The sequence below is a fragment of the Gymnoscopelus braueri genome (assembly GCF_963280865.1).
Source record: "Gymnoscopelus braueri genome assembly, chromosome: 24".
Taxonomy (NCBI): Eukaryota; Metazoa; Chordata; class Actinopteri; order Myctophiformes; family Myctophidae; genus Gymnoscopelus; species Gymnoscopelus braueri.
In genome coordinates, this window is record NC_137626.1 from 37535340 (window position 1) to 37558687 (window position 23348).

At 41.7% G+C, this 23348-nt stretch overlaps 1 protein-coding gene across 2 annotated transcripts in view; it reads right to left on the reverse strand.

Annotated features, from left to right (window-relative positions):
• Positions 1 to 23348, reverse strand: part of LOC308080147 (partitioning defective 3 homolog B-like) — a 355069-nt gene that overhangs the window by 185127 nt on the left and 146594 nt on the right. The window contains exons 13-16 of one of the 2 annotated variants that reach the window (XM_080421925.1): positions 21594 to 21755; positions 20959 to 21039; positions 3475 to 3643; positions 413 to 566 (exon numbers count right to left, since the gene is read on the reverse strand). In XM_080421925.1, the coding sequence (XP_080278051.1) occupies positions 413 to 566; positions 3475 to 3643; positions 20959 to 21039; positions 21594 to 21755 (566 nt within the window). Of the gene's footprint in view, positions 1 to 412; positions 567 to 3474; positions 3647 to 20958; positions 21040 to 21593; positions 21756 to 23348 lie in introns of both variants that reach the window. The other variant, XM_080421924.1, reaches the window with a different exon arrangement.

Here is a 23348-nt window from a genome sequence, read left to right on the forward strand (position 1 = left end):
TCTCCCGCCACACTGCTCCATTATTACAGAATAATTCACTCGTGCATGTGTGTGTGTGTGTGGGTGTGGTGTGTGTGTGTGTGTGTGTGTGTGTGTGTGTGCGTGTGTGAAAATATACTCTCTAATTTTTTTTTGTTGTTTTACGGTACAACAATGAGTTTTATAGTTAGTTTACAATTAGGAAAATATTCATATTTGTGCACCGAAAATAGCAGATCTACAAGCTCACAACGCATTGAGAGCCGTTAGATCGGCTATTTGGGGGTTTAAGGTTGGGGTAAAAAAAATGAAAAATTAAATTCATAAAATCACTGTTCTATAATATGGTATAATAATAATACATACTCAAAAGTTTAATAACACAAATGTGTGAGTGTGTGTGTGTGTGGGGGGGGGGGGGGGGGGGGGTCACCTGTGGTGAGGGGGCGGGAGGGCCATCTCTCGGTTCATCTCGGCCACGGCGCCAGGCGAGGGGGGCGGGGGGAAGTCTTCGTCCGTCTCCTCCTCGTCCTCCTCGTCCCCGCCGTAGCGACTGCCGTCGGTGCTGGCGGACGTGTACGGCGCCACTGCGGGAGAGAGAGGAGAGGTCAAGGTCAGCGTCAGGAGAGACTTGCGTCTCTTGCACAAATGCATACAGTAGGAATTCTTTGAGCGTAGCGACCCAGAGTCAGCATTAACCACTTACACCCCATATAACTTGGTTGATCGGAGTACCTCTGGGCTCTATACTAGCGTCTTTTCTGTTTTCGCTCTACATCCAACACATTCGCTGACAATAGCCGATCTACAAGCGTGCGACGCGGCACGTTGTAGGCTTAGTAGATTGGCGAATCGAAGATTCAGTTCAAAAAGCAATAGGCCAAGCTGAGGGTCTGTTTGGCCTATCAGGAAGCTCTGCCAATCTTAGAAAGCCCAGATTCCCTATCTTCCCCTATACAGGCCGCTCAGCATACATGCTTTATCAGTTCTCGGAAACCGTAGGTCGCCCGCAATTGCCTTTCGGCACGTTTCATCAAGGGGTCTTATGAGACGCACACCCCGAATTTGAGACATGCACAGATTTGGTGACGTATAGATAGATATGCTGACAACATAGCTGAGAAACAGCAGAAAGAGAAGAGATGCTTTGGTGGGCATTCCTGTTTGGCTGTGAGGTGATGGTGGTGTGTGTGTGTGTGTGTGTGTGGGGGGGGGTTAGGGACAGACCCCCCAGCAGGTACTGAGCGACACGTGCATTTAAACAGACGTTAGCTGGAATGAATCCATTGATTCGCGGATCAATGCTGCCCACTGCTAAGCAAGGTCGACCAATTAGAATACATTAACTGTACATCAAAGGCACGTGCACGCAAGCGCGCGCACGCATATAAGTTAACAAGCCACGTGCACACTCATGTACGCACACGTGCACCGCCACATACAGAAAAGTGCACACACACAAAAGAAGCACACACGTTACAAGCAAACTAACGTGCACACACATACACACGTGTATACACGCATGCATATTAAACTCATGCACACTAATGTACATACATACACACAGACATGCACATGAAACACACATGCGCACGCACACGCACGCAGCACAATGCACTCTAAATGCGTATACGCACACAAAACATGTGCACGCCCAAACACACACACATGCCCAAGCACAAATACATAATACAACACATGCATGTACATAACCATCATATTATGAACACGCGTACACACACACATGCAGAGACCACAATGCAACATTTCCATACAAAACCCCTCAATCCGAGTGCCTTTCAACTCTCTCGCAATATCATTTCCATAAACCCATAGAAAAAGGTCTGAAAGCCTAGACGGCATATATACGCTGAGCGGCGTATAATAACATCCCACTGTACCGCCTTTTGTGTGCTACGGCTCCCCCCACCCCCCCCCACCACCACTATTCTGACGGAGAATTGACAGGAGGAACACTTTGGGGAGACGGGCTCTGAAACATCCCCGGGGAGACAAGAGACAAGAGACATCGAGAGAGAGAGAGAGAGAGAGAGAGAGAGAGAGAGAGAGAGAGAGAGAGAGACAGAACGAGCTAAAGAATTAATTTAACACACTTTGTTAAGTCTCTGTTTTTTTTTTACGTCACGTGTGCACGTGCGCGCGCGCGTGTGTGTGAGTGAGTGCGCACGGCCGCTAACAATAGGCCTCCCGGTATGCAAATCTAGCCCACTTTGGGGGAGCGGGTTTCATCAACGCTAATGATTCCGAGGTCAGATCCCCCCTTTATGTCTTTCTTTTATTTATTTTTTTTGCACATGAAAAGCTAAAGCGCTGTGTAAAAAAATATAACACGGCTAATGAGTTGCCTTTTCCACAGTCGTAAATATGCAAGGGGCGAGAATGAAAGAGAAGAGAGAGAGAGAGAGAGAGAGAGAGAGAGAGAGAGAGAGAGAGAGAGAGAGAGAGAGAGAGAGAGAGAGAGAGAGAGAGAGAGAGAGAGATGTAACAAAAAAAAAACAGAGCCTTGGAGAAGATGGGAGGGTGGGAGGGTGTGTGTGTGCGCGCTCCCTTTTTTTAATCTGCCGCTGTTTTGATGCGATTCGGCGGTTTTGTTGACCCAAAAAAACAGTGTCAAAATAATGTCACGGAGCTCTGCTCGGCGTGCCGTGCTGCGGAGAGATACGGACGGTTTTATACTTTGTCGTTTTCCGGCGTCGCTCGCCGGATATAGCCGATCTAGAAGCTCACAGCGTGTCGCGTCCGCGACGCGCTGTGAGCTTGTAGATCTGCTATTTTCAGTGCGCGGCGCCGTCATATGATGAACACGTTTACGCTTGTGCACGAAGGCACACAGAAATATCACTGGTTTGGGTATAGCACACAAACACGCTCCTGCTACTGTTGTTCTATCCAGATAATTTCAATGCATACACGATATTATGTGTACTGGTGTGTGTGTGTGTGTGTGTGTGTGTGTGTGTGTGTGTGTGTGTGTGTGTGTGTGTGTGTGTGTGTGTGTGTGTGTGTGTGGGGGTGTGTGTGTGTGTGTGTGTGTGTGTGTGTGTGGTGGAAAAAGTACTCAAATGTTTTACTTAAGTAAAAGTATCAATACTGCAATATAGAAATACTCTGCTACAAGTAAAAGTCTGGAATTCAAAATGTTGAGTAAAAGTACAAAAGTCTTGGCATTAAAATGCACTTAAAGTACCAAAAGTGAAAGTACTCATTATGCACAATGTCCCATTTCAAGTTTTGAAATGTAAAAAAATATTTTGAAAAAAGCAGATCTAGAAGCTCACAATGTGTCGCATCACATTGTGCACGCGCACACGCAGTCAGGCATGCAAACAGCCCGAGGTGAAAAAGGTGACAACATGTTGTTTTCTTTCGGGTCAGGTGTCACACAATTGCCCTATTTGAGTTCAAAAAGGTGACTGTAGCTGAAAAGTGACACTTTTGCATGTCTGCGCAGTGCGTGTGTGTGCACTCACTCACCACTTTCGTAGCCGTGATAACCATGGCTGTTAGTCATCATGGCAGGCTGAGCCGGTCCGTTCGGGTCGAGCTCCAGGTCTGTGGGATGGGCGGGCCCCAAAGCGTCGTCTGGAGGCCCCTGGTACCCATAGTCTGGGCTCGGAGGCTGAGGGGCCGCCTCCTGGAACTCCTGCTTAATGCAGACGGAGGAGAGAGGAGTCGTTCGCATGGCGTTCAGACAGATGCCAGGTTTGATATTTATACCTATCTATCATCAGTGGTGGAAAAAGTACTCAAATGTTTTACTTAAGTAAAAGTATCAATACTGCAATGTAGAAGTACAGTACTCTGTTACAAGTAAAAGTCCGGAATTCAGAATTTACTTGAGTAAAAGTACAAAAGTATTGGTATCAAAATGTACTTAAAAGTACCAAAAGTAGAACACTCATTAAGCAGAATGTCCCATTTCACAAGTTTTCAAATGTGTAAAATGTATGAAAATATTTTCAAAAAAGCAGATCTACTAGAGTATTTCAACATTGCAGTATTGACACTTTTACTTAAGTAAAACACTTGACAACTTTTTCCACCACTGCTTTTAGCCTCCATGTCTTATTGTATACCTCAATGCTGTTTCATATTCAATCAATCAATACCAATGAAAACGTTGTTAATATCAATTGCAATACAATAATAATTTCTACAAGAAAGTAGTCACCTGCACAAAGAAGGAAGTGGCTGTGCATTATGCATGGAAGGTACAACTACACCTCAAACCTAGAGAGTATGCCGTTCTAAAATTGATGATCACCAAATAGTTGAACATGAAAATCATAGACATACCCCCAATTAAAATTTCACTAAAAGGATCATTTCTACAAGAAAGTAGTCACCACGATTTGCCTGCACAACCAAGTCGAGTTAAGGTAAGGTAAGGTAAACTTTATTGTCCCGAAGGAAATTTGGTTTTCACCCCAGCTGCAGCCACACACAAAACAATGACAAGACAAGTACAAAATACATAACAGGGGGGGACACACAACATTTTTAGCAGAGTTGCTGGGCAACTATGCTAAAATAAGTAATGCATTTGTTGTAAAACTGTTCACATACTCAGGACGAAAAGGAGCTCTCCTTGATTCGTCTTTGATGATTATTTTAGGGGGGTTGCAGCCTAAAAAGTTAGTGTTATGGCAAGTGGTTCTCAAAGTGGGGTCCGGGGACCCCCAGGGGTCCTTGAGGGAGTCCCAGGGGGTCCCCAGCTAAATGATAGATAGTTAGGAACCAAATGGACCCTTATGTAACTCCGAGAGTGTACCAATGGAACCAAATGGACCCTAACGGGTCCATTTGGTTCCATTTGTACACTCTCGGAGTTAAATTAACATTGATTTTACGATATAAATGGTGGTCCCAGAGATAGAAATTCCATTACATGAGGGTCCGTAGCCTAATGCATGTCAAACTGGAGTTCCTTGAAATTAAAATGGTTGAAAATCACTGCTAGAGACGGAAAAATCTTCTCTCTTCTCTTATTGGCATATCTTTTCAAATGGGGGTCCGCGGGCTAATAAAAGTCAATTTGTGGGTCATTGACATGAAAAAAGTTTGTGAATCACAAATGTTCAAAAATAGCAGATCTACAAGCTCGTAGCGCGGCACTCTGTGCCATGCTATGAGCTTGTATATCTGCTATTTTTTTGTAACTCTTTCAGTGCCAATGAAATAAAAAAATATGTTCATACTGTGCCAGCAATTTTTTCTAAATAAAACAAAATAATAATAATACTAAGTTAAACAAGAAGTGAATGGAGCAGCAAATCTTCGGATCAGGATATCTTGGGTTCTGAAAATAATATTCCAAAAAATAAATAAAAAATCGAGACTCGTACTTGGCACTGAGGGCATTCAGAAAAAACTCGGGATAACTCGTAGCTTGGCACTGAGAGAGAACTCATTCAGTGCCATTGACGTCACCGACGTCACGTTTTTTTTGTTTTTGTTTGTTAATGTTCAGAACCCAAGTTATCATGATTTGAATATTTGCTGCTCCATTCACTTCTTGTTTAACATCTTACTGAAAAAGGCTGTATCTCGCTTCCTAAGCACTTTTTTTTTACAATGTATTTTTGGCTCTGGCACTGGGACAACACTAGCCTGGTAAACCCTCCCTCCGGAAATCTCAATTCCATTTCATTTCAGGAGTGAGTCTGGCATGATCCGCCTTTCTGCAATATTGGCTCTGTATGCCAAACGGCCGGGCCTATCAGCGTCGTCGCTCATTGTTCTGTGATTGACAGCTTACGTTGGCCAATCACGTGGCGAGTTCGAGTGAGCCCAAAACACGAACGGCAGCCATCTTTTTCTTGTGCGGCCAATTCTCCGCTATTTTTTTACTTCAAAAAGCTCTCTAACTTCTATTTTGAGGCACGGAATTTACTTATAAGATATCGTTTGGATAGAATTTAGTTAGTTTTAGTTTAGTAGTTTAGTCATATATGTGGTCAATTAATCATGACAAAGCCTATTTAAAAAAAAAAAATTAGAGAACCGGTAGGGGCGGGCAGTGACACCATTGTACCCGAAAAAGGCAACCCATTTTGGGTATGGCTGTCTCAAAAGTCCCGTCGCGTCACATTAAGACTGGTGAACTGCTGATTGGCTGAAGGGGAAAAATTATCATTGGCTGAAGGGGTTGTCAGTCAACGGTATTACTCCCGCCCAACTCCAGCACAGCCAATATTGCAGACAGGCGGATCAGGCCAGACTCACTCCTGAAATGAAATGGAATTGAGATTTCCGGAGGGAGGGTTTACCAGGCTAGGACAACACAACCAGAAATACTTCTGGCACTGAATGAGCTGGAACGCATCTGCGTCATTTTTTGATTTGAGCTAAAAAAGCATTATTTGACACTTTGGCTATTAACACATTGTGTCCCAGAGGTTTATTAAAATATAGTACAGTAATATTGTCACTTGACCTCCCACTAATTGCAACAAAAACAAACTAAATTTTGTGTCCTAAATATGTCCTGAATGAGAGGAAAAAAGTCGCAAGGAATTGCATGTTGGGAAATTATTTTAATTCAAAATGGCCACCATTGACACTATTATTACATATACAATTATATATCTTGAAAACCGAACACTGTATGAAGTTGATATTTGTCAGGTGTGTTGCTGGGGACCCAGAGAGATGCAGTATCAAGTTTGAACTTGTTTGGATGAGCGGATCTTTAGAAAGCTGCAATTAAGTGGCCCATTCAAAACAGGCATATCAAGTATAGGATATGGATAATAAGGGGTTATAAGGGGTTAACCTATGACAAATTGCAAAGAAACTCTTTGAACTTTTTTTGTTTCATAAATATGTTATAAAAAAAAATAGTCCTAAGAAATCCCAGAGGTGGAACATATTGAAAAATGCTTAAATAGGTGATGTGCTGATGTCACAATTTCCCATTGACGCCCATGTTAAAAAAAGATGTACGCATGTTTTCTTGTTTAATTTCCACACAAAAGGTTCAATACTGTCCACTATCAACCAGAAACTGTGTTGGATGCATTACAGTGCTTATTAAAAAAAAGAAGAAACAAATCTTAACCCTTCAAGTGCCATTTCTGTATGTTATGCATTAGTATGCACTCGGTTTTCATGTTCATTTCATATACATTCTTATGTGAAGCACTGTGAATTGAGCATGTGAATTTGAGCATGTGAATTTGTTGATGTAAAGCACTTTATTTACTTAAGATTTTTTTCTTCTTTTTTTTAACAAGCACTCTCAACCAGGACATGGTGGCGGGTGGCGTCTGTAGCTCAGCATTGGCAAGACAGTGTCGGCGGCATACCATCTTCACAACAGAGAAGAAAAAATAGTTTTTTGCTTCACGGACATGTTCGTTGACAACATCTCTGTTTTGAAGATGGTATGCCGCCGACACTGTCTTGCCAATGCTGAGCTACAGACGCCACCTGCGGAGTTAGGCTACCATGGTGCCCATGTCTTGGTTGAGACCGTCTTCCATCACCTTCAATAATGATTAGACCTATTTGATCCCGTGGGAGAAATTATGTTTTCAGTTACAGAAGTGTTCATTGTATTGCACAGGCCATCGGGACACCTCAACAACTTGGCAGAGCCGGGAATCGGACTTGAAACCTTCTGCTTCGGGCTCTCTACCCATTCAGCTATGGCCACCCTGTTGGTCTTTGCTTCCATGTTAGTCATCTCAGCATGATGGCTAGGTCGTCCACATAACCATATTTTGTATCTGGTAGGTCATAGATGTCTATCTATGTTAAAGAGCATTGCGGAGTTAACGGACCCTTACGGAATACCATTCCTCAGTCTTCTGAGCCATTAGTGGTCTGTAGAGTGAAGCTGCGGTTTGAGCAAGTTCACCATATTTTGATCAGGGATTGTCCTCCGAAACATCAGGTGGAGTTCACAGTGCCAGACAGTGCCAGACTATTTTCGGGTTTAGTAATACAAAAAAGATCAATGTTCTGATATCAAAAACATTTTTAACTCTTTGACTGCCAGAGTATTTTCATAAAGTACTCCCCCAGTGCCAGCGATTTTCGTGTTTTTTTGTTTTGTTATTTTGTTATTTAATTTTCATATAGTTTGTCTAGCTGCGGTTTTGAACACATACGATGGTTCCACCAGCAGAGAGCAGCAAATAGACACCTTCATCAGCTCGCTGACTCGCTGAACCCCCCCCCCCAAACAGAGCCAAACAGTCAAATACGTCAAACCGGATGTGACGTGTTCTCAGATTCTCCGATCTGCCAAAATTACGATGTGATACACGACGGCGATGACTGTTCGTCACCCAGACTATAGATTATAGAAGTGGACCTCTCCGTTCGTTTTTTATACCGTGTGAAAAACCGCGTGTTTCCCTATTCTGGCCGAAAAAAATGAAAACCGGAAACGGAATCTGCGTCATAAAACCGGATGCAGGTGTGGGTGAAGTAAGTGGATCTCGAAACCTAAAATGAAAAATAATCAGAATAGCGTGATCAGAGATTAAACAATGAACGCGCGTCTAACGCGTCTAACACGTCGACGGCCAACTGGACAAACTAGCAATTGACGCGTTATCGAGTCAACCGCAGTCAAAGAGTTAATTCACTTCATAATAATAATAATATTAATAACAATAATAATAATAACTTTATTTCACTTTCTGTACTGCATCCAACAGTTTCTGGTTGATAGTGGGCAGTATTGAACCTTTTTTGTGGAAAACATGCTCAAATCCTTTTTTAACATGGGCATCAATGGGAAATTGTGACATCACCTGTTTAAGCTTTTTTCAATATGTTCCACCACTGGGATTTGTTAGGACTTCTGATATGTTATTACTAACATATTTATGAAACAAAAAAACACAGAGGTTCTGTTGCAATTTGTCCTAGGTAATTTTGTATAATACCTATACTGAAATGTGATGAGGGGTTTGTGCCAATTCAGACTACCCTACCCCTTGCTCCAAAAAAGCTTCTGCGGGTCATCAAGTGCAGCTGCCAGGCTGACAGCAGCACCCTGAGATACACATAAAAAAAGAAAAAATATCGAGTACACTCCGGCATGTAGACACTGCAGAGGGTCCAGCTGCACTAACTCAATAGAGATGCACTGTGACGAGGATGAAGATGACATTCTGTAGTGTGATATTGTGTGCGCATATTTTAATTGAGTTGTTTGATCAGTACTTGAGTTGTGTGATTATGTGATCATAATACATTCTTGTCACTGATATTCTGTATCCTTGTTTTGCTACAAGGAAATACAGCATGGTCAAATCTAGCAGAAAGGGCCAAAAAGCGTTTTTGGTAGGGTTATACTTACAGGTCATTTTCAAAACGTTCCCTTGATACGATTCCTTGCGACTTTTTTTCTGTGATTCAGGACATATTGAGGATAAAAAATCAGCTGAGTTTGGTTTTGTTGCAATTAGTGGGAGGTTGACCCCATTTTGTCTTAAAATGCCTGGACTAATAGGGTACGTTCAGTGCCAGCATATCTTCCATCCACTTACGTTGATAGGTTTCGTGCTGTAGAAACCCCGACGCGGAAGTGCATGTAAACAAAGTGTGCGTGCGAGACGGCGGAGGGTCCCGACTAACGCCTGGAACAATAATATTTCTAAAGCGATCCTCCATTGCAGAGTGATCGCCGATCAAAAATGTCTCACTTCCACCACGTTAAAACTGCCTTTTTTTTTCCTTCTTTTTTTGCATTAGTCGACTATTAGTCGACTATAGGTAACTATTGGCCAATCAGATTCGACTATAGAAATCCTTAGTCGGGGACAGGCCTAGGCTCTAGGTTAGTAAAAACACTCAAAAACGCTGGCAAGGGCCTATTTATTTATGTATTTACTCTCACAGTCAATGAGTTATACACTTACACCGTATAGTTTGCCGTGCGTCACACCGCAGATATACAAGCCCAAAATGTTTTCTGACACAGATCGTCTGTTTTTGCCAAATGTTCATCCATTTTCACACAACTGTCATCTAGTTTTGCCAAATGTTTGTGTCAAGGACCCTCAAATTGATATGTATTTGACCGTGGACCCCCATTTGAAACAAGTTTGTACCAGGGACCCCGTAAAAATAATAATAATAATAGCTGAGCTACACAACACCACCCAGATGGGGAAGAAGAGTGAAGGCTGATGGGAAATAGAAGTGTGAGGATGAAAAGAGTATTTTTTTGGTCAAAGAGATTGGAACTACAGCTGCACGCGCGCGCGCGCACACACACACACACACACACACACACACACACACACACACACACACACACACACACACACACACACACACACACACACACACACACACACACACACACACACACACACACACACACACACACACACACACACACACACACACACACACACACACACACACACACACACACACACACACACACGATAACTAATTAATTATCCTGGGATAAAAACATAACAATGAAAGGGCTCATGATGTCTGATTTAAGGTGTGTGTGTGTGTGTGTGTGTGTGTGTGTGTGTGTGTGTGTGTGTGTGTGTGTGTGTGTGCGTCCTGTAGTCCCCAGGGTGTCATTAGCACCTGCCTTAGATCTTTATTTGTCACGATCACACACATCCTAGCTGTCTGTCAACCTGACCCCTCTGTGTGTGTGTGTATGTGTGTGTGTGTGTGTGTGTGTGTGTGTGTGTGTGTGTGTGTGTGTGTGTGTGTGTGTGTGTGTGTGTGTGTGTGTGTGTGTGTGTGTGTGTCTGTGCAGGCGTGCGTGCGTGTGTACGTGCGTGTAATAGACATTGTTGAGGACAATTTTCCTCAAAAGAGAAAAGGTGGTCTTATGGTTTTATCCCTAAGCCGGAAGCCGAAAATAGTCGATCTACAAGCTCACAACTCACGCATTGTGGGTTAGGGATTAAAAAAAGATTTAAAAATGCATCAATAACAGCTGTCTTAAAATGTTGATGTCCTCATACCTATAGCAATATGAATGTGTGTACTGTATATTTATGATAGTGTCTATTTACATGTTATTTTAGTGACAGCTCTGTGTCAGATGTGTGACAACCTCCCTGCGTTCACCTATCAGTCCCTCAGTCTTCACGCACACGCACACACACACACACACACACACACACACACACACACACACACACAAACACAGTAATCCCTGGAGGACACAGGAGGGGTCTACGTACAATAGGGTCTCTGAAGGAAGAGATTGGATGGGGGAGGGGGGGGGGTCTTCGTCTCTAGCAGAAAGTACATTTACTCCAATTTTGCCAACCTCCTCTATCCATTGATGCTGGCGACTGACCAAGATATGGCTAACTGGTTTTATTTCTCGGTTTTGTTTTTTTCTTGACAACAAAGAATGCAATTTGGACAGTGGTGTAAAGTAACTTAAGTACATTTACTCAAGTGCTGTACTTAAGTACAATTTTGAGGTACTTTTACTTTACTGGAGTATTTCCAATTGTCTATAGCCTACTTTTACTTCTACTCCACTAGATCTCAGAGGCAAATATTGTACTTTTACTCCACTAAAATTATTTGAAAACTTTAGTTACTAGTTACATTGTAGATATAAATGATGACATTATAAAACATACATTAACCACTTTAGTCCTATTTTATACGTAGGCTATTTTAAAATAGCCGATCTACAAGCTCACAATGCATCGCATCAAGACACATTGCGAGCTTGTAGATCTGCTATTTTTTTTATACCAATACTTTTGTACTTTTACTCAAGTAAGTTGTGAATTCCGGACTTTTACTTGTAACAGAGTACTTCTGCATTGCAGTATTGATACTTTTCCTCAAGTAAAACATTTGAGTACTTTTTCCACCACTGAATTTAGATAGAATGGGGAGAGAGTTGGGGGGGTGACACATATCAAAGGTCGTAAGGATTACCAGCATATGTGGTATGCGCCTGGACCGCTAGGCCAGCGGGCGCCCCATATATGCTATTTTTGAATAGCCAAAGTATACAATAATGGTGAAAGTGGTTAAAATGATTGTGACACTATATTGACCCCACTTTGAGAACCAATGTTTTTTAGACTGATGCTAGGTTCATTGTTTACCTGCTAACCTTGTTTCTCGAGGCGCTACTCAAGTACTGTACTTTTTGAGGTGCTTTTACTTTACTTCAAACGTTCAATTTGTTTTGATACTTTATACTTTTACTCCACTACATCTCAAAGGCCAATATTGTACTGTTTACTCCATTGCAGTTATTTGAATGCTTTAGTCGCTATAGTTACTTTGTAGATTTAGCTTATTATTCTAAATCATATATTAACCACTTAAGCATGTTAGTGCATACTTAGGCTAATCAAAAATAGCTGATCTATAATCTCACAATGCTTCACATTGTGACACATTATGAGCTCATAGATCAGCTATGTTTTGAAAAAGTTTGACGAATTTTGAAGACAAAAATAATACAATCTTTGATGCCAGTACTTTTGTACTCTTAGTCTCTTATTTTGAATACAGGCCTTTTCCTTATAACAGAGTATTTTTTATATTACGTTTACTGGAGTACTTCTTCCACCACGGGGTACAATAGATTGGACAAGGGGTCTTCTGGCTGGGGGGGGGAGATGAGAAGGAGAGGGGTGAAAAGGTGTTAGAGGGGGACGGCGGGGGGGCCCTTTCATGGTGGGGACCCCATGGAGCCCATCACAATGAGATGATATGCTGTTTAGGCTGTGACACACTGAGAGATAGGCCTGCCTTTCATAGCATTTAGCCACAGGCATGGCTGGCTGACTGACTGACTGACTGACTGACACGCACGCACGTACACAAAAAACACACGTGTTTGGATTTCTATATTTGTAAGGACATCAACATTTTACGACGGGATTGAACGTAGCTGAAAACAGCAGATCTTACATAGAGCTTGTAGATTGCGTGAAATGTCTGTGTTTTTTTGGTGTTTTCAATGTTTTGGTCAGTGGTGGTAAAAGTACTCAAATATTGTACTTAAGTAAAAGTATCAATACTGCAAAGTTGAAATATTCAAGTACAAGTCCGGAATTTAAAATCTACTTGAGTAAAAGTACAAAAGCATTGGCATCAACATGTACACTTAAAGTACCAAAAGTAAGAGTATTCATTATACATAATGTCCCGTTTCAAGTTTTCGAATGTATACAAATATTTTGAAGATAGCCGATCTACGAGCTCACAATGTGTCGCATCACAACACATTGTGAGCTTGTAGATCTGCTATCTTCAAATGGACGAAATGTATATAGGGCTGAAGTGGTTAATGTATGTTTTGTAATAATAATCTAAATCTACAAACTAGTAACTGAAGTTTTCAAATAATTGTAGTGGAGTGAAAGTACAACATTTGCCTCTGAGATGCAGTGGAGTAGAAGTAAAAGTACTGATAATTGGACCTACTCCAGTAAAGTGAAAATACCACCACATTTTTACATAAGTACAGTACTTGAGTACATGTACTTTACACAGCTGATTTTGGTAGACAGGGGACGTTTTTTGGCGTTGCATACACATGCAGTATGCCTTTAAATCATCCATTTCTCTTGTTGAGGAGCGGGAAAATAGTTCTCACAATGTCTTATTTCTCAAATTCTACTATGCATGTGGGGACATGTGGTCCTCACAAGCATAGTAATGCAAGTACACACACACACACACACACACACACACACACACACACACACACACACAGACCATGTATGATTGAACACCGATAAGAACAATGGTGTGTGTATAGGTCTGAAAGGGGGTCCGTCACGGTCTCATATGGTCAGGGTCTAATGGCAGACAGCACACAGATGTCCGCTGTCACAATCTGTCCACACACACTCGACGTCTCTATTAGGGCCCTTTTCAGGGAATCCCAACTGTTTAACCAGAGGATAACAATACCTTTTTTTAATACGTGCATGTCCCTGTGTGTGTGTGTGTGTGTGTGTGTGTGTGTGTGTGTGTGTGTGTGTGTGTGTGTGTGTGTGTGTGTGTGTGTGTGTGTGTGTGTGTGTGTGTGTGTGTGTTACTGAGGCCCACATCTCCCCACATATATAGCAGGATTTGAGCATTGAGCAGTGGTGGAAAAAGTACTCAAATATTTTACTTAAGTAAAAGCTACTGCAATGTAGAAGTACTTTGTTACAAGGAAAAGTCCGGAATTCAACATTTACTTGAGTAAAAGTACAAAAGTATTGGTATCAAAAGGAACTTAAAGTACCAAAAGTAAAAGTGTTGTTTTTCTTTTGAAAATAGCAGATCTACAAGCTCACAACGTGTCGCGATGCAACGCATTGCGAGCTTGTAGATCGGCTATTTTCAAATAGCCTAGGTATAAAATAAGGCTAAAGTGGGTAATGTATGTTTTATAATGTAATAATGTATATAAGTAAATAAAGTTTTCAAACGATTGCAGTGGAGTAAAAATACAACATTTGCCTCTGAGATGTAATGGGGTAGAAGTAAAATAATTGAGAATTGGATATACTCCAGTACAGTAAAAGTACCTCAAAAGTGTACTTAAGTAAAGCACTTGAGTAAATGTACTTAGTTACTTTACACCACTGGATTTGGGATAAGATAAATGGTTATTTTATGGTTAGGAATAGGTTGTTATACATGTAGTCTTACGATTGGGGACAAACATCAGGTCGTGGTTAGGATTGGGATTGAAGTTATGCCTTATTTATATTTACTTGTGTTACCTTGTATTCCCATGTGATATTTCATCATACTTAAAGGGATAGTTCACCCCCAAAATGACTTTTTGGGCGGTGAAACCGCCCCTATAAGTGAGATTTGGAAAAATGTACATTTTCCTGCGCTGTGATCTGGGCCCAGGAAATTTGTAGAATTATCCTGCGCTGTGATTGGCCAATCACAGTCTATTCAGGACTGTGATTGGCCAGTGTCACATGACACATGTGCATAGCCCTATATAAGCAACCATAACTTGAAAAAAACCAAATATTGGTTTTTTTCAAGTTATGGTTTCGTCCATCATAAAGAGTGTTTCAATAAATGTATTTATCTTTTGTATATGATTGGTTGACTCCATTCAGTATTGTGATTAGCTAGCAAGACACCGCCCACTTCACACAGGGTGTGATTTTTTTCCCTATTAGTCACCCCATGGAGACTTAAATGCATGGATATTTGTTTAGTTTTTGTCACATTCCTAAGCCAATAATTTGATGACCAGTGGACCAGTAGGCAGCGGTTCCGGCAGTTGACACAAAGGAGAGTATTTGTGTCTCCTGCTGGTCATCAAATTATTGGCTTAGGAATGTGACCAAAACAAAGAAATATCCATGAATTCAAGTCTCCATGGGGTGACTAATCGATAGAAAAAAAGACATGTTGGGGGTGACGTATCCCTTACATTTTTGGGCTCCGATAAATTAATGCCCTCATACCCATATGTGTGACTAAAAATATAACTACATTGGATCCTTTGGAACACAGGTTATCATTTTGGGACATACAATGTTCACGGCTGACAGCGACAATATATGCCACATTTATTTGATCTGTCTATCTTGCCGTGTGGACATACAATACCAGTGGTGGAAAAAGTACCGGTACTCATGTTTTACTTAAGTAATTTTCAAATAATTGTAGTGGAGTAAAAGTACAATATTTGCCTCTGAGATGTAGTGGAGTAGAAGTAGAAATACTGAAAATTGGAAACACTCCAGTAAAGTAAAACATATCTCAACATTGTACTTAAGTACAGTACTTGAGTAAATGTAATTAGTTACTTTAAACAATTGTACAGTACATAGTAGCGGATGCCAAGGACACACTAAATGAAAACATAGTAAGCGTACTGAAGTGCATAATTAAGGTACGACAGCACCACATTCCAGGAATAAATCAGTTTATATGTACACATTAACCATGATATGTAATGCATTCATATGACCTAGATAACTGTCACATGATGGTACATTCATGAATAGTGATTCAATGCTTATGTAACTCCTCAAAACGTGTGACACCCAACGGAGGGGGAAAAGTGTGTCAATGTATTGAGTGACAGTAACAGTCTAAAAATACAAGTACTCCTGGCTGACTCGTACTTTTAACCAAATTACAGGGAATGATATGACTACTGTTTAGCATCAGTGATAATATGACTACCGCTTAGGCATCAGTAATAACAGTGGTGGAAGAAGTACTCACATGTTTTACTTGAGTAAAAGTATTGATACCACAATGTAGAAATACTTGAGTAAAAGTACTCATTATGCAGAATATCCCATTTCAAGTTTTCAAAATGTAGAAACATCTTTTGAAAATAGCAGATATACAAGCTCACAATTGCGACGCGTTGTGAGCTTGTAAATCATCTATTTTCAAATAGCTGAAATATATAGCTTAAGTGGAGCTGTATGTTCAGTAAAGAAAGTCTAAATCTAAAAAGTAACTAGTAACGTTTTAAAATAATTGTAGTGGGGTGAAAGTACAATATTTCCCTCAGAGATGTAGTGGAGTAGAAGTAAAAGTATTGCAAATTGGGAATACTCCACTGAAGTAAAAAATCACACCCTGTGTGAAGTGGGCGGTGTCTTGCTAGCTAATCACAATACTGAATGGAGTCAACCAATCATGTACAAAAGATAAATACATTTATTGAAACACTCTTTATGATGGACGAAACCATAACTTGAAAAAAACAACTTTTGGTTTTTTTCAAGTTATGCTTTCTTATATAGGGCTATGCACATGTGTCATGTGACACTGGCCAATCAGAGTCCTGAATAGACTGTGATTGGCCAATCACAGCGCAGGATAATTCTACAAATTTCCTGGGCCCAGATCACAGCGCAGGAAAATGTACATTTTTCCAAATCTCACTTATAGGGGCGGTTTCACCGCCCAAAAATACCTCAAAATGGTACTTACTCAAGTACAGTACTTGAGTAAATGTACTTAGTTACTTTCCACCATGAGGAATAATATGACTACTGTTTAGCATCAGTGTTAAAGAAAGAACTATGTGATTAGATAGGATAACATCGTTGTCGGGTGGAAACCGTGTATTTCCAAAACCGTTCCCTGTTTGTAGTATTTAGTAAAAAACAAAAAAAATAGTGAAAAAGCTGGTCTACAAGCTCACAACATGCCGCATCGAGACACGTTGTGAGCTCGTTTTTTGACTACTTTTGTGTGACACTCTTGCACTCTGGGCATTAATTCAAGAAAAAACATAAGTTGAAATATGGAAGGTTTCTGCCCGACAACAACGTTGAGTAGGATTAAGGGGGTGTAAAATAATTAGTATGCATATAGACCAATTATTTGTTTACCAACATTGAGACTGGACACACAGGTGATTGTTTCATGCAATCAATTCCCAACATATTGTTTCGGGGTGCGCTGGTTTCTGTTCATTCAACCTCCTCTTTGTGTGTTGGCTAGTGAGGTGCGTCCTAGCGAGACCTGACAGCATGGGTTTCATTTGGTGCCGGCCCGCGCGCATACTGGTTCTTATCAGTGTGACGTCGTCTGGTAAGGGGTCTGTATATTTGTGTACACATAAAGGGTACTTTTACTTTTGTTATACTATTTTACTTACTGTATAGGCTATTTTGCCATAAGCCGGTGTTCACTTTGTGACTGGACCAAATACTCCAGGAATATTGTCCTGCCTTAGAGGTGGTGTAAGTGATATGTGTTTGTGTTAAATATCTCTATATTCTGATAGTACTCATTGCGTGTTTGTTCAGTAACAGGGGTCTCCCCAGCTCTTCATTAAACAGAAAGAATATTTTACAGGTTGGGATACCAATTTCATCCAATCAGGAGAGAGAACTCCTACAGGACACATGATTAACAAGTGAAATTGGAAGTGATGTATAAAAGTAAAGGAAACAAAAAGAAAACATTTTTTTTGCAACATTATATATAAGTGAAGCTGAACAATGGGTTGATTGGACGATATTGGTGACCCACCTGAATGTGTGTTTTCTTAGAAATTGGAGACCCCTGTTACTGAACAAACTCTTTATAGCAATGATTACTACCAGAATATAGACTTTTCACACACCTTTAATCATAATTTACATACACTGTAGTTTAACAGAACAGATCTACAAGCTAACAACGTACGTAAGCTTGTAGATCTGTTCATTTTTGGCAAGCGACCCCCCTCTCGCACGTTGCAACAGAATATAAAGTAAGGCCGAGGGTAGCTGGCCTGGCAGCGTTTATCATCCCCATATGAAATATGTATTACCTACCATTCCGGTGTGTGTGTGTGTGTGTGTGTGTGTGTGTGTGTGTGTGTGTGTGTGTGTGTGTGTGTGTGTGTGTGTGTGTGTGTGTGTGTGTGTGTGTGTGTGTGAGAGAGAGAGTATTGAAGGACAGAGTGAAAGAGGGAATTAAACGGGAGGCCAGCCCAGAGAGAGAGAGAGAGAGAGAAGGTGAGATTAACATACATATTATTTAACCCATTAAGGCCGGGAACGCATCTGTGTAATTTTTTTTTTTAATGATTTTGGCCATTTTTGAAAAATCGTGAACATTTGTGCACATCTTTGATCGTATGATTGTTGTGAATGGGTGAATGTGTGTGTGTGAATGGGTGAATGTAATGCACAATCTCTGTGAAGCGCTTAGGATAAAAGTGCTATATAAATGGACCATTTTTTATATATATATACACATATATATATGTATATATATATATATATATATATATATATATATATATATATATATATATATATATATATATATATATATATATATATATAATTATTTTATTTTTATCAAATATTTGCTTCTAGGGAATTCTACAAATGTCACCTAAATCTTAACAGTTTTGTTTTTCTTTTTAAACTCACGTTGCGATACTATATCAGTGGTTCTCAAACTTTGTCATGTCAAGGACCCCAAAATTATATGTATTTGGCCACGGACCCCCGTCTGAAAATAATTTGTTCCAGGGACCCCCCAGAAGCAAAGATGTGAGTTAAAAATGTATATATATTCAAAAATACACATTTTCACGTTTTTTTTTCTCAAAAATAGCAGATCTACAAGCTCATAGTGCGGCACTCGGTGCCTGCTATTTTTGAATAGCCCAAATGCAATCTAAAAATGACAAACATGCGTTCCCGGTCTTAATGGGTTAAACAGGAGGGAAAAAGCAAGACAGCCATTGAAAATCCAGTCGACACACCGGAGCACAGACAGGCATGCGAGGAAGTGTTTGCAGTATGTCACTTTATTCAAAAGAAGGACAGAACAGAAAAGAACCCAGTACAAGCAAGGCTTAAAAAAAAACTACAAAAAAAGGAAGATTAAAAGCAAGCCAAAACATACATTCGGTACACAGAACAGGAGAAGAAAGCTCTATAAAGTTATTGTACAGTTATCACCGCAAAAGGAGCACAAAGTGAAGAAAATGCATACAGTAGAAAGGTGAATGTGAATTTCAAACTAGCTTTAGTCGGTTAAAAGGAAAACACAAACAATTCAAAGCAGAGAGGTACAATGGTAAAGATTTGAAGGGCTACGGTAATGTCAACATGAGTGCTAAAGGTTAGTTAGAGTTTTTGCCAAAGGAAAACAAAAAAAGGTTTCAGGTACTTTTAAGAAAATGCTTCAAAATATACAAGGATTCTAAAGGGAAAACAGCCGATCTACAAGCACACAAAGCTTGAATATTGTCTGTTTTCTGCACGCAACACTGGCGCGCAACTACGTACCAAATCAGGCTTCACGGTGTTTGCATATATTAGTTCAGCTGCGTGCACGTGCTGCTCTTACGCAAGCGTGTACTCGACTACAAACCGACAGACTGTGTCAGATAGGGATGGGACAATAATCGTTATTATCGTTTATCGCTAAAAAACAAGAAAATAAAACGCTCACTATAATCATATCGCAGAGATTTAAATTCATTGTGAAATTGTCCGACATCTCTTCGCCAACAATGTTATGCTACTTTTGGCTAATGTTCCCCCAAAGAATAGGGATACTGAGGTTGAAGTGGTTAACAAAAGTGCAATTTTAAAGGTTTTAAGCAAATTTGTATTATCGCGGTAATATTGTTAATCATAATTTTTGGCCGCGATAAATGAGACGTGAAATTTCCCTACATCGTCCTCAACATCCTTGGTATCAGAGTCCGTCTGAGAACCTGAGCCGGTGGCGCCTGGTCAGCGACTGATTGTGAACGTAGTTATGCGTGTCTGCGTACGTGCAAGTGTCCGCGTACACGTGTGTGTTTCTATTGTCGTGGCTGCGCGTGGGAATCCTGCTGTTCGTGTGCGCGTCTGCGCGCGTGTCCGCGTACACGTGCGTGTTTCTATTGGCGTGGTGGCTGCGCGTGGGTATCCTGCTGAGCGTGTGCGGTTCACCGTACATCTGTCCCGCCATCGCCCGGATGTTGTCGACGTAACTCCGACTCTGAGCGCCCTCGCACCGGGGCAGGCCGCCGCCCTTTGCTCGCCCGCCGGACGGCACGCCCCTGCGCGCGTGCGCATTGTCCAGCGGCGCGTTGGCGCGCACGTTGTCCAGCGTTCGGCTGCGAGCGTGCCTCGCCCCGTTTGGGTTCCCTCCGCCGTTTAAACGCACGTCGCCCAGCGTCAGACTATGGGACATGTCACCCTGCCTGTACCTTTCTATCCTGTGGTGGGCCTCGGCCCGGGCGTTATTACCCACGTGCCCTTGCGCGGGGCCACGGGTGCCGCCGCCGCTGCGTAGCCTCTCCCCCGTGCGGTTCGAATCCCCCGGGAGGTTCGAGTCCCCCGGGCGGCTCGAGCCGTAGCAGGCGTATCGGCCGTGCGCCGGGCGGGCGCCACCCTGCGGCTGCGCGTCCCGCAGCTTGTGGGCGTGCGGGAGGGGCTCGGAGGCCCTCCTCCGCAGCGTGGGGAGGAGCGAGGAGGAGCGGCGCGGCAGAGGAGGCTGTGAGAGGAGGAGGCGATGGCGGTCGTCGTCCGTTCGTACCTGGGTGTCGGCGGGCGGATGGAGGCTGGGTTGGTAGGAGGTGGAGGATTCGGTTGGTTCCGGAGTGGCGACGGGGCCCGTCTGAGGAGAAAGGATATGGAGCAAAGGCTGAATGACAAAATAACATGGTCTGCGAGGCAGTGTTGATTTTGACATGGCATTTTGATTTTGTTTTAGTCATATGGTCTTTTGAATAAAATTCTGTTTAGTTTTAGTCATATTTTAGTCACCCGACATGTTTACTTTTAGTCTAGTTTTAGTCGACTTAATATCATAAGATTTTAGTCGACTAAATCTACAGTTGATTTAGTCGACTAAAATTTGTTTTTGGCGGGCCTAAATTATTTTCACTTAACGTCCTGAAAATAGCACATCTACAAGCTCACGAGGTGTTGTGAGCTTGTAGATCAACTGTTTTCAAAAAATAACCTCAGCATCCCGACAGAAAACATTTTTAATTTTGTATAGCCCCTTTCATATACATAATCTAAAAGCATTTGGATCCAGGCATAGTCACTTTGCAGCTGACATGCTCAACACTCCTAGCAGCATCACACAGTGAGCGCAGAGGTAAAATATCTGCCGGCAATTACACCTCTGGGTCCTGTCCATGGCATGTGCGTGCGTGCGTGTACCTGTGTTCCAGAGCGCAGCAGCAGCAGCTGGATGGTCCCGCGGGCGTTGCCCTCGGAGGACATGGAGCGCCGCAGCGTCTCCATGGCCGAGTGGTTGGAGCGTCCCAGCAAGGCCTCGCCGTTCACCGCCGTCAGCTGGTCGTTGACCCGCAGACGCCCGTCCTGACAGGCGAGCGGTAAGGATGGAAGGCAGAGGAGAAGATGGTGATGGGAGGGGAGGAAGAGAAAAGAGACATTAGTGGAGAGACCGACCCATGACCAGTGGTGTAAAGTATCTAAGTACATTTACTCAAGTACTGTACTTAAGTACAATGTCGAGGTACTTTTACTTCAATGGAGTATTTCCAATGTTCGATACTTTTACTTCTACTTCTACTCCACTACATCTCAGAGGCAAATATTGTACTTTTACTCCACTACAATTATTTGAAAACTTTAGTTGCTAGTTACTTTGCAGATATAAATTATGATATTATGAAACATACCTTAACCACTTTAGCCCTATGTTATACATAGGCTATTTGAAAATAACCGATCTACAAGCTCACAACGGGTCGCGTTGTGAGCTTGTAGATCTGCTAGTAGAGTGTGTGTGTGTGTGTGTGTGTGTGTGTGTGTGTGTGTGTGTGTGTGTGTGTGTGTGTGTGTGAACCCGGTGCCCTTTTGATACAGTCAATGTATGCTTTTATTTTAAGACATTCGTTATTTCCACTTTGAAATTGCACTATAAATAAAGTGTGGGGTCGCCAAAAAAGATTCACCATAAAATGGGGTCGTGGCATAACAAGGTTTGAGAACACCTGGTCTAGGCGATACACAAGCAACCACTGACTGGAGATACTGGATGGTTTAGCAGAAGTCAAAAATAAATGTATATGTTGTCCAATATGTATGGTTGAATATGTAAATACACTATAACTAGTGTGTTGTGATGGAGGAGTTTGTAAGGGTTGTATAGGGGTTGTGGACACGTTAGTGGAACTATTTCTTCTGTCGTTTTAAATGTGCTTTATAAATAAAGTTTGATTTGAGTTTGATTTGACTATAAAAAAGGCCCAGAGGTAAGAGAGTGTCCTCAGAAAACCTTAGTTTAGTCTACGACTTCATATTTGCAATTATTTTAGTGTCATGAATGAATTTAATTTTTTAAATATTGGACACTTCCCGTCCCTCAAGTCATACTGAGTGCAGGACGATGCGTGCTAGACGCTGCGAGAAGACACAAGTCTCCACACAAACCCCATTCACCACGAAAGACAAGAAAAAAAGAAAAAAAAACACCAAGTGAAAAACAATGTGAAGATTAAGAATGAGAGGGAAAATTGTTAATGACACATTTCTGCCAGAGGAAATAAGAGTGCGCTAATAGTTTTAAGACCGCTCTAAGCTAACGCCAGTGTGTGTGTGCTGGGCTAGATTGCGTAAAGTCTGAGTAAGGCTCCCTAGCAGATAAAGATGTTTTCTTTGCATATTTTCATAATGTGCATGGCACAATGAAAAATAAACGAAAAGGCAAAGGCCCTGGGCTGCTCTGAAGGGCTATAAAAAATATATAAATGTTAAGTCTAGATCCCATTGCCTGGAGGGACAGCTAATTGGTTGCCAGCCAAACTGTTTGTTTTAGCTAATGTACGAGTTTATGTGAGCTAGTTGTTGCTGTTGACTGCACTGTGTATAAAACAGGTGTTTAGTTCAGACTGTCCTGTCATTAAGTGCTTACAGTCAACAGCCCCCTCTTCAGTTATCGTCTCTGTC